The sequence below is a fragment of the Sinohyriopsis cumingii genome, chromosome 19, assembly GCF_028554795.1.
Source record: "Sinohyriopsis cumingii isolate HCF-2022 chromosome 19, ASM2855479v2, whole genome shotgun sequence".
In the NCBI taxonomy this organism is placed as follows: domain Eukaryota; kingdom Metazoa; phylum Mollusca; class Bivalvia; order Unionida; family Unionidae; genus Sinohyriopsis; species Sinohyriopsis cumingii.
The window spans coordinates 43,455,175-43,468,346 of NC_142979.1; the positions used below are offsets into that span (position 1 = coordinate 43,455,175).

The window sequence follows — 13,172 nt, forward strand, 5'->3', positions numbered from 1 at the left end:
AGCTTGCCAGTAGCTTCTCGAGGGTCGGTGGTTCTTTCCGGGGTTTTCTGGGTTCTTCCTCAACCACTTATACTAGCCGCCATGTATAGCCTATCATGTGCTGAAAAATGGCGCTAAACCCTACAACACCAACACCATGTTTCATACTGCTACTGTAACTGAAATTCATGTTTAATACTGCTAGTCTAACAGGAATTCATGTTTCATACTGCTACTGTAACTGAAATTCATGTTTAATACTGCTTCTTGTACAGAAATTCAAGTTTCATACTACTACTTTAACGGAAATTTATTGTTCATACTGCAACTCTAATACAGAAATTGATATTTCATAATGGTACTCTGACACAGAAATTCATGTTTCATACTACATGTCTAACAGGAATTCATGTTTCATACTGCTACATTATCAAATATATTCATGTTTCACACTGCTTCTCTAGACAATGATTCTTTTTTCATACTGCTACTTAACACAGAAATTCATGTTGTCATGCTTCTACACTAACAAAGGAATTCATGTTTCCTGCTGTCATTCTAATACAGAACAAGCCACATCATGAACCTATGCACTAAATATTAGCTGGTGTAATGGAGTTGAATATATGTTATTATTGCCTTTAACCAAAATAGCTTAAACATTGCAATATCATTGGTGTAAGATTTTGCTTTGAAATTAAATTATTCATATTTTTACTAAAACTTCAAACTGTTGACCAAACCACCCACTTGCCTGATGCAGCACCGTTTACCCATTGTGTCAGTTTTAAAGCCAGTGAAAGAGATCTCATCGTAACTTAATTATCTCTTATATTTCCCAGTCATATTTTCTCCAGCTAGATGGATGATCATATCAACACGAGGTTTCACTAAAATAGTTAAATGTACATGTAACTGATGCAGATCTGATGTTCAATATGATGCTGCAGCAGCCATCTTGAAATCTTGTTGTTGTAGCTCCTTAGCAGAAACTCATATTGACATGGGAGTTTTCCACTGGAGACTTTTCATGATGTCTAGTTGGTCATGAAGGAAATGGTGCCAATTTGATATTCAATATGGCCACCTCAGTGGCCATCATAAAAATCTTGTTATCATTGCTACCCTTCATGAACGGATTATCAGATCAACATGGGGTTTTACAGAAATACTTCTTATAATGTCTTGTCTGTTCTAAATAAATAATACTGATCTGAAGTACAGTATGGCTGTTACAGTGGCATTCTTAAAAATCTCGTTATCACTACTTCTCCAGAATGAAAAGTAATATTGCCATAGTTTTACCAGAAGACTTCTTATGATGCATAGTTGGTATTAAATGAAAATGGTGCTGCTTGCACATCCAGCTTGACCACTACAGCAGCTGTCATAAAAATATTTGTTAGCTTTACTCCTTCTGAATGGATGGATATATCAGCATGGGGATTTTACTATATACTTTTCTATGATGTCTTGTTGGTCCCGATTGAAAACGGTTATGCTCAGACATCCTGTATGGCTGTCACACCGGCCCTCTTGAAAATCTTGTTATCCCTTCTCCTGAATTAATGGTCTTTTGTCATCCTGGGGTTTTAACTGAAAGACTTCATATGATGTCTTATTGGTGTAAATGAAAATGGTTCAACACTTTCTTCTGATAATAGCTACAATGATGGCCATCTTGAAAATCATGTTATGGCTATTTCAAGATGGCTGGACATTGTGCTTTCATCAAAATACTTCTCATGAAATGGTGCCAGTCTGATATCTAATATGGCCACCATGGAAGCCATCTTGAAAATTTTATCATTATTCCAAAAAAAAGATACTCATATCAACATATCCACAAGAAGACTTTTTATGACCTGGCTGAGTCATACCAAAGACTTACAAAAATGGTACTAACAGCTGTCTCGCTTGACACTCAGCATTAAGAGGTTAGTGTTAGGACTGGTCGGCCTGGTGTCAGGATAATGTAACTGGGTGGGACATCATGCTACGGTGCTAGAAATCACTATAAACTGTACACTGCAGACATCGTAGTGATATGACTGAAAAATTGGTAAAGCTACATTAAAAATCCAAATCATACACACACATACTTTTTATGATGTTGTGATGGAAAATAAATGAAAATGGTACCAGTCTGACATGTAGCATGCTCACCACTGGAGTTAATTTGGAGGTATAGGACCACTAACTATTTTACAGCCAGAGAACAAGTCTACTGGTGGGAGAATAAAAGTAGAGTACTAATTGTTTTGAGATGCACCCATTGGCTCTGGCTAGTAAATTTTTATATTTTTTATTTTATTTCCAACTGTCAAAGTATCAGTGGTACTTTTGGTGTGAAGCTATGTTATTAGGTGCAAGACCCACTGGTTCCTGTTTTTAACAGGATGAGGCTTAAAAAAATGCAGTTGAACACATTTTTGATGGCTGAATAAAAGGATTTCTCTAACTCTAAAGAATTGATGCATGTGTGATTTTTAGGCCAGTCTAATGAAGACATTTTAGTTTTTAACATATTAGCATGAAGTTCTATTAGAAATGATATTGTGGTCTACTCCCAGAAAATCTTATTTTTGCTGAAAAATTTATCAGAGATGGTTTCAGCACTCAGCAATTAAGAGAAAGAAATAGTCTTTTTTTTTTAATTCTGGAAACTCTTTGTGGCTGGTGGTGCTTCAGTTGTTTTCAAGAACTCTTGTTTGTCTTTGTTGTTTGATTATCATCATCATCATCAATTTAGAAAAATTTTGTTTTAAAGTTTTTCAACAATGCATTGTGTGTTTGACATACTTGATATAGTCTTGTTAATTATGGTGAATCAGTATTTTTTTCTACTGCTAGGTATCCTCCTGGATATTTTATACAGGATCTACAGATGGACTTTTTCAACTATGCTGGCATACACAGGCATGTGACCCTGTACTCAACCCCAAGAGTATATGTGGATGATATAACAATAGTCACGGATATTTTCAAAGAAAATGGTGAGTTATCGATCCATTTATGTACAGTCTTGTGTGTTCAGTGTGATCTTGTATGGAAAACATCAGATGAACTAATTTGGACTTTATGTAGCTGAATATGACTTGAAAGACCTGCTTGGAGAGAGATCATCTGCCATTGAGGTGTCAGTTTGTTTTATATTCAGATAATGTTTGTTATGTAGAAACTTTCTTTGAGAGAACACCGGTATTTATGTACATTTTTGTTGGCTAAAAGGGCCATTAATCAGGACCAGTTAAACTATGCTAATCATTAAATAGTTCACTTGCAGTTTGCTGTTAAAGTTTTAAAGTCATTCTCAGTTCAGCAATGGGGGCCCTGAGTGGCCAAGTGGTCTAAAGTGCTTTCCGTTACGGATCACTGCCATCTCACCTCTGTCTGCGTGGGTTCGAGTCTCAGATTTGGCCAATGTGGGTATGTGAGAAAGTTTGCCAGTAGCTTCTTTTGGGTCGGTGGTTCTTTCTGGGGTTTTCCTGGTTTCTTCCTCCACTATTAATACTGGCTGCCATGTATAGCCTAACTTGTGCTGAAAAATGGCGTTAAACCCTAGAACAACAACAACAACAACAACAGCAACAAGTTCAGCAATGACCAGAATAAAGCTGAAATACAAGTCATATGGACCATGACAGTTGGTTTTAACTATTTCAGCTGTAGTTGTCACATTTGTGAATTTTCGATTAAATATACCTTTAAATGGCAATTATTCATCTTATTTTGCACATTGTCAATCAACATTCTACTGAAGATCAATAGATAAACATCTTGAGATATATGGCCAAGTCATTGTTAAAATACGTCAACATTTTTAAATGAGGCTATCCAAATGGTGTCATCCAGTTTAAACCAGATTGAATGTCACTCGCTATGGTATCACAATCCAAGAGACCAATATTAAAAAACTTCCCTTTGTAATGATAATATTAGCCTACCATATATACTCGCTTAAAAGACGAGTCCCACTGCAAATTGCACAGACCAAGATCTGCTTTTACATAATGTATTGGCAGATCTGGTTCTGTGCAGTTTGTTAGGAGTAATTAGTAGGACAAACAACACAGACCCAGATCTGCTTGCACATTATGATATGGCAGATAAAAATATTTATTGTTTGCATTTTGACTCAAGTTATAAGAGAGTATATGTTGTAATGTTCTTTTTTTAAAACCAGTTAAGTGCCACATTATCATTATAATAGTCTGTAGTGATTGATAATTTTCAGTTGGAAGTTTTGTGATGACAGCTAAAATGCAGATTACTCAAAAGTCTAGAATGAATATACTTATTAGACTACTTCAGTAATAAATTTTAGAACAGCAAGTAAAAATTTTCTTTAAGATCTGAAGAGGCACCTATCAAACCATGGTCACATATAGTGAGACACTGCCTTGCATGGAGAAATTGGCATTTTGTCATATTCAAAATGTAAAAAATTATCATTGTCTTAGCAATCATACATTTTGAGCAAAACATTTGTCCCAATTAATATCTTGAATGAAACAATGTACAAATTGTGATGTTTAATTTTCATATCCAAGGATTTTTCTTTACAACTGAAAGATGCAGTTATTCTTGTATCAGCTGCTTTAAAAGTCTTAGAATGTTTCCAGAATGAAAATATGCTCCAGACCTATATTTTATTTTGTTCTAAATGTGGAAGATGACTTAGTTCTAAGTGTTGACCTTTGACATCTCTTTTGGATGCTTAATGTTAGAGCTAAATCTCATGTAGCGTTATAGTCTTCCAGATCATACCTAAAGTCTGCAACCAACTCTTGGCACATTTGCCGTATGAATAGGCAGTCCAACAGAGGCATTGAAAATTTTATAATGTCATGAACCTTGCCACTAACATCAGGTGTCCTACAACAAAAGGCCGAAGCGTGACATTTAGCACTTGGGCATCCTCCAGATCCCAAAGCAAATATTGTAATGCTGTAAATTCTAGAAGTTCTTATCAAGTGTATGAAAGCCATTTTGGCTGCATTGTCGGACAATGAATTTATCTATTTTTGTGAGTACCAGCCTGATTTTATGATAATTATATAACTTTTTTCAGGTATAGTAAACTACACCATAAAGACTGGTGGTCCATCGGGCCAGGTTTCCTTGAAAGTTGAGGTAGTTGACAGAGATGAGAAAGTGGTGGCATCCAGCACAAAGAACCAATCCTCACTGATTGTACATAATGCCAAATATTGGTGGCCATACACAATGAATCCAAAGATGCCAGGTTACATGTACACACTAAGGGTAAGAAGATAGAATATAATTATTATTTAAAACTTAAGCAACCACCAGCACAAACCAACAGTTTCTTTCAAAGGCTCTTCTCAAAGAAGAAATATGTGGGTGTGATGGTAGGTAATCCACAGTGGAATTCAATGAGAAGTGGACTCTTAGAGAAAGTTTCATCAACACTTCACCCTTCTTTCTTACAATGCCCTAATGTCAAAGAATATTTCATTTTTACCCACAATTCTGTAAAATCATCTCATACTATTTCCTTGAAAGGTTGTCATACACAAGTTTGATGGGATGACTCTGAAAAGAAGAATTACAGTAAAAATTGATTTCCCTTGTAGAAGCCTCTTGGAGTTTTTTCTTGATTGTTGAAGAAAGATTTAAAGCCCTCCCCCAAATTAGATAATGGTATATATTAAAAAGATACTTGAGGTGTTCATTGAAACATAATTACTGTTGGAAAAGTTCATGTGGCTTTAAAAAAGAAATATTTGTAGTATACAAGGGAACATTCAGAACATCCTCAGCTGAATCCATGAACAGTCATGTGACTGCTGAGTCCATGAACAGTCATGTGGCTGCTGAGTCCATGAACAGTCATGTGGCTGCTGAGTCCATGAACAGTCATGTGGCTGCTGAGTCCATGAACAGTCATGTGACCTTGGATGTTGATCTCCTGCCATGGCTACTCTGGAGTCTGTCATAATTGGCTGGTTAATTGCTTAAATTGGTAAGCCAGTATCATAGGCCCGTAACTACTTTTTCAAAGAAAGAATTCTGGTATTTGGTTTCTGTTTGTAAGATTGTGTCAGTTTGTTAATTGAATACACATACTGTTGCTGGTGATAAGTGTGAACCAGCCCTAAATGAGCACCATACTCTAATTTCTGTAAACTCTGGGCAGGTTAATGAACCACAGTGAGATATGTTACTTAATCTGTTTGAATGAATTGTTTTCTAAAATCAATTACAGTCCAACAAATCTCAATCCTCTCTTGAAACATATATATGAATCTGATTGGATCAAGTTCTAACACTGATTTTGTTTCATAATATTAAGACTGTTTTTGACGATAGAATGTATGAAAAAAGATACACATCTTCCATTTTTCCTTCAATAATGTTTGAAGCAGTCTCTACACTACAACTCAAATAAATGGCAGTGATTTACCCTCAATGTTTAACTGAACCAAAATCACTTCAAGTGGTTCAGGAATTTGATCATGGAACACCATTATTTGTAACATGCTCCAGATAGAAAGACAGAACTATGTCCTAAATGGGGTTAGCTAGGAGAAATCTTTTATTGAGTGAGTCAATGTAAGAACTTCTGTGTCAGAAATGTTAACCAGTTTATCACAAATAAATGTCAGCCCAATTTTTAGCTATTGGGAAAGAAAAAAAGAAGACAATAACATCAATACATGGATGAATAAAATATCAAGTAACACAAGTTTATTGGGGATGTGAATTGTCAGTATCATATCTTTAGGTATATAACAATATATAATCATGAGCTGTAGAGTGTGTTGCCTGTTGTTTTACTGCCTGTTGTTGTTGCTTCCTGTTGGTAAAACCTTCATTTAATCCTTGAGATAATACGGTATTCAAAGCAATTTCACAGCCTGATAGTTGTCAGTTCAAGCACATGTTGTTTTAGTCTGAGTAAAACATTCTGATGTTCCAGCTTGAATGTTTTATTATTTGCTGACTTTAAACAATGTACTTTGTGTTTGAAATTTTTTTCTACTATTGAAAATTATTAAAAATTTAGAAAATTTGTCATGAAAATTGCAGGGACTGAAAATTTAGATCAATTACTGTATGTATGCTAATGAAATATTATTCATCTAATAATGATCAAATTTTATACTGATATCCCTCACATTTTATATTTACTCTTGGATACAGTGGATTTTACATGCTCATTTCATAGGGCCTATTATGAGATTAGTAAAACAATGTCTATAATTTAAATGAAATTTTTTACAAGTGTCATAAATTTAATTTGAAATGAGGAGGAATGTACAATTCTTTTATCATATGATGAAAAATCACAACAAAAACCTCAAAACAATGAATGAGTTTTAAAGTAGTTACCACATGTTTATAAAATGAAAATAATTGGTATGTGTTCATGAACTTCTACGTTAGTGCTATTAACATATTTTTTAAGATTAAAAATGATCACATTTTCAAAGGGGTTATGATGAAGCTGGTTATTTATTTATTGTTTTGACATTGGGCATTATTTCATGATAATGAATTAATTTAAGTAGCTTTGCTGAATACTTTCATTGATGTTTTTTTTCTTCCCCCATTTAAAGGTGACCTTGGTATCAGGAAATGGGACTGATGTGTACAGACAGCCATTTGGCATCAGAACTGTGCGTATTCTTGGATCCAAGCTTCTGATCAACCAGGATCCATTCTACTGTCTTGGAGTCAACAAACATGAAGATTTTGATGTAATGTTTAGTTTATTTCTCTGCTTGCCATAAGGCTTCATGGAGCATTGTGTTATGATGTCCATCCATCTGTTACCAATTTGGTTTTACACAATAATTTTTTGTCCACAATGCACTTTGGGTAAGTAAGAATCGTGTCAATTTCAGGGTCAAAAGGTGAGAGATTAAGGCCACTGTGATTGACAGAAGAAAAATATTTTCCACATAATAATTTGAGTTCTCATTCATCTAAAGTTGTAATATTTTGTGGATGGCTTGCACTTGGTGTAAGTAACATTTCTGTAGTAAAATGAATATAGACTTGCCTTTTACTCATGCCCTGTATTGGAAGCATGAGGCCGAACTAATTGATGGTTGTATCAACTTATCATTATAAAATGTTCAAACCCATAACTCTAATATCACCAATAAGAATTTATTGAAACTTGCCTGTCCTAGATGTTTCTGGGAGTAGGAATTACTGTTTTCATCAAATTTATCCCACCCAATGGGGGGTGGGGATCTAAGGTCACCCACAAATGTCTACATCTGTTAAGAGGATTTAATTCACATTTACTATGATGCATGCATTTATTTCTGGAATATTGCATACATAGACACTTAACTTCTGGTAAAACAAATGTTTTACCAGGATCAAGCTCCTGTGCTTGTCCTCTGAGGCCTAGTCCTTGTGTCTCTCTGTCATCTCTGGACTGGCCACAGGTCATAACTTAGCAACTGTTCATTGCCCAACATTTAATATATATATACACTTGGCATTACAAAAGGAATTAATTTATGCAGCCAGCAAAGGTCTTTGGGTCTGACTTTATCCTCTTGGGGCCATACCCATTGAATCATAACTGGGGAACCTATTGCGATTATTACTCTATAATCACATATATATATATATATATATATATATATATATATATATATATATATATATATATATATATATATATATATATATATATATATATCCATCTCCTTGGGACTTCCTCTGGGTCATACTTTGAAAGCTGACATAGTTTCACCCTAAAGCATATATACAGGAGAGAAAGAATTTACAGTTTGTAACCCAACAGAAACCTGTTAGTCTTAGGTTGAAAAAGATCAGATTAGTCATAACAAGACCAGAAACAGCTTTTTTGAAGCACTTTTTTAATATAATATATTATATAACTGTATGAAGTTGAACTTTCCTCGTCACGAATTCGAACCCCTGACGAGTCATACCAAAGATTTATAAAAAAAATGGTACTAGCAGCTGCCTTGCTTGGTGCTCAGCATTAAGAGGTTAGTGTTAGGACTGGTAAGCCTGGTGTCAGTATAATGTGACTGAGTGGGACATCATGATGCCCCAATTTCTGACATCATTATAAACTGTCATGCTGCAGACATTGTATCGATATGACTGAATTTTTTTTATTCTACGTTAAAAATCCCAAACACATGCACTTTGCTGGTCACATGGTAGTAAGACATAATGCTTGTGTCACTTTTAATGGTGACACAATAGAACTCAAATTTAAAATGATATCTGTTAAATCACTTGCAGTATTTAATGGTAATTTTGGGGTAATATTACAGTAAAAAGAAGTCTGAAGTTGAGTGGCTCAGTGCTCTAGTTAGCTAGCAATAGAGAATTGCACCCCCACCCCTCCCCTCTCAAGAAATTAAAAAAAATACTAAACATGCTCATTTGCTACGACAAAAGTACCTTTATTGCTGCACACCCATCGAAGAAATTTCAGATTTGGAGCACTGAAGTATGTATCAGAATATGATGGTATTTCCAGTCTTGTTACAATAAGCTGAAATTTGTCTTCATAATAAATAATAAAACTGGGCTTGTATAAAATATTTCATTTATATTAAGGGCAACTATTTGCACAATATGTTTATTGCCTTGGAGTGGTTTGCACATTTTTTTAATTTCATATACATGCAGAATGTACTGAATGTGCAAAACATTTAATGATATTTCAATTTATAGTTCTTACCATTTTTATATTTTTTGACATAGATTAGAGGAAAGGGTCTGGACTATGCTTTGATTGCCAAGGACTTTAACCTGATGAAGTGGTTGGGTGCAAATTGTTTCCGCACATCGCATTATCCATACGCTGAGGAACTAATGGATCAGGCTGACCAGCAGGGCATAGTGGTCATAGATGAAAGTCCAGGGGTGGGGATTGGAAAGTGAGTTTATTTATTTTCATATGTGCATGAGCAGATAGCCAGACATGAGTACTCCCAAAAGTTTGGTACTATGTCGATCAAACAATCTTTGAGGTGATAAGTATTTTAAGTTAGGTACTTTTTAGTGGTGTTGTTTTTTAGCTTGTAGTTTTTGGAGGGGTGGGTGGGCAGGGGTCTGAAACAAAATTATCTTGTTATGATTTATTGTACCTTCTTAAATTGGCATTTCTTCAGTGCTCACCCATTTCAAAATTAGCCTTTTATGCTGTTTCAGAAAAATGCATTAAGGTTATTAAACACTGAAAAATGTTGCTATTAACTACCTAATAATAGTGCCATAAAATGGACAGTGAACTGTCTTGCATTGGTAGACTTTATATTCACCTTAGATTATCATGCTTTCTTATAAGTCGAGTCCAACTTCAAAACTGCACAGACCCAGATTCACCATCACATAATGTACTGTTAGATCTGGGTTTATGCTGTTTGTTAGGAGTGATCAGTAGAACCAACAACATAGACCTGGATCTGCCAGCACATTATTAGATGGCAGATTTGAGTCTATGCTGTTTGATGTTGGACACAACTTATAATCAAGTATATGCATTACATAACTTGAATATTATTGTGACCAACGACCTTTGCTCATAATGCATCACATTAATATTTGGATTACCCTCTCCTGCTTCCAAATCCCTGAAAGACAAAACAAGTCTTACCAGCTATGTTCATAAAGAAAAAGGGAAGCAACTCTTGCAGTTAAACTTTCAGTGTTATTGCTATTTGGCCACATGCATATTTGAATGTAATCAGTGTAAACTTTCACTTGCTGTTGTGAACAGTCCCACCCATAATCATTTGGAAACTTACATGTATTGTTTGACAATCCATCATTTATGTTCGTACATCAAAATGTTGTTATACATTATGCATACAACATTTGTGTGATTCCTGATGAATTTGCTTGTATATTTTCAGTTTTTGCCATTTGTTATTATCTTTGTGATATTGATTGTTAACACCTAATTTTTCACTATAATTAATTGTTGTGGGATGTTAAATTTCAGTTCATTGCACTACTTAATTTGTTGTGGTAAAGGTCAAAGTTGTATCCACTTGCTTGTATTTATTTCTCTTTTTCATTAGAAGATAGATGTCAGTCAGGTGAATGAAGTGTAGAATGTTATGGAGGACACAGATGTAGTGTGTGTATATTGTGGACAGAAAACAAAGACATAGACACAGTGTGTATATTGTGGGCAGAAAACACAGACATAGACACAGTGTGTATATTGTGGACAGAAAACAGCTGGTTTATGAAAAGGCAACTGAAGGACTGCAAAACAAGATCATGCTTAAAATCATCTTAATGCTAAAATTGTTATTATTCAAAACCTTCAGTCAGCTTTGTGGGAGTTGTTGAGCTAAAACAGCACATACGGTGACTGTGAATTCAGATCCAATTCACACCATGACAAGTCACTTTATACAACACGCTCTGTTGTCAAGAGTGTCATTGTTTTGTCATGGTGTGGATTGGAACTGAATTCACAGTCACCATATGTATTGTTGTAGCTATTGGCAGCCCTCTGGGTATTAGTTTTTATCCCTGCCCATGCATGAATATGGAAACGTTGTAGCTGATCATGCAGGTTTTCAATCATCACATTTGGAGCTGTCTGACCTGGCCTAACTGACAACACTGGACTAACATTTCACAGCTGGACATGATTTGGCCTCCACTAATAGCATATGACAACAAGAAACTTGTTTACACATGGTGATGATATAATGTCATCATTGCCATATGGAATGTTATTCCAGTGGACATGGAGTTCACAGGAGAAGGAGAATCCCCTATCAATAAAAGAGGAAAGACAGACAAGCCTGGACAGTTTGATATGGAATGGAGGGAATTAATTTTAAGGCAGCTATTGAAGAAATACTTTGCTTCTCTATGGATGCTTTTGTTCACCTGAAGTCAATTCTACTCACAAATTCAAGGCCTCAGTTGATGTTGATAATGACGACAATCATCCTTAATTCATCTATAATTCAGAATTTTTTGTCAGAAATTTCAGAAATTACAAAATATCTGTTAGAGAAAGTTCATGACCCAGGTAAATCGAGAGTCTTCTTTTCAGTAAGCCAGTTGTCAAGAACTTTCTCAGCACACTATTACAGATCTCATGTTGATGTTTATTATTCAGACATATCTAGCTTAGACAAGGAAGTTACTGCCTTCAGTATGCCTGCTTCACTCTCTTATAAAGTGGACAGACAAGCCAACTCCATCTTAACTCCACCTGGCATCAGTAGTGATCTTTCGTCTAGCAAAAAAGGCCTGAAATGACCATTCCTTGGGTTTGGTATTCCAATTTGCCAAGGTGGTCAGTAGGGCTGCTCACAACATGATAGTGAATGCCCTTATGACCTCTTGTGATATGGGCTTGATTAGAAGAGATGCACTTCTATAGTCTTTTATCAAACCATATCATGATGTGACCTTGTTTCAGCCTTCGGTCATTAAGAGAATCTCTTGAACAAGAAGGTTCTCCGATTTGAAAGGCTTCAAAGTGAAGTGGTGGGTGTTCAGAGATCAGTGCACAGTTAACACCATCATCCTGAATGCCTTGATCTCTCAGGAGGCTAACTTTATCTTGGGCTCTTAGAGGAGAAAAAGTTAGCTCGAGTTAGTGTCTGGGGATATTGCTCCATCATTTCTGAACATTCTGGCATCTTGGTAGAGTGGACATAGGTTATGACAAAGGTTTGTCAAATTTGCTTGCTAACTCGGACCTCTGGGTTTAATTGCTCACCCTCTTTCCTGAATGGAATCTTTCATGAGTTTTCACTGACACAGCTCATAGAAGTTTGAACCTTTATCCGGAGCCTTTTTGAAGCTGATATCATATGAGACGTGCTTTCTGATTCACTAGCCTTGGCTGCAGGTTTAATCAAGTTTCAAATGTAAGAACCAGTTACCATTTGTGGACAGTCACAAAGTCGTTAGCCAGGCTCTCTTCTCTGTCATCAGTTCGGTGCTGCAGCTAAGCAAGATCTGAGCTGTTCTCAAAACTGATTTGAAACATATAGAGAAGAGCATGGGGTCTTATAATGTATTTTTCTGCCTGTTATTTTTGTGTTCAAATGCAATATTTCAACCCAAGATGCAATAAGAAGCCATTGGTTGGAATGCACATTCTACTCTCTCAAACGTTTATCTCCACAATCACAGAGAAGTGAATTGAGTCAGGTGGGTCCAGTGTATATGGCCCAGAT

At 35.6% G+C, this 13,172-nt stretch overlaps 1 protein-coding gene across 2 annotated transcripts in view; it reads left to right on the forward strand.

The window, feature by feature from the left end:
• The window catches only part of LOC149775585 (beta-glucuronidase-like), a 49,804-nt gene that overhangs the window by 13,609 nt on the left and 23,023 nt on the right, over window positions 1-13,172 (forward strand). For both annotated transcript variants that reach the window (XM_089944288.1, XM_089944289.1), the window contains exons 4-7: window positions 2,833-2,975; window positions 5,054-5,247; window positions 7,566-7,706; window positions 9,715-9,890. In XM_089944288.1, coding sequence (XP_089800414.1) covers window positions 2,833-2,975; window positions 5,054-5,247; window positions 7,566-7,706; window positions 9,715-9,890 — 654 coding nt within the window. The remainder of the gene's footprint in view (window positions 1-2,832; window positions 2,976-5,053; window positions 5,248-7,565; window positions 7,707-9,714; window positions 9,891-13,172) is intronic.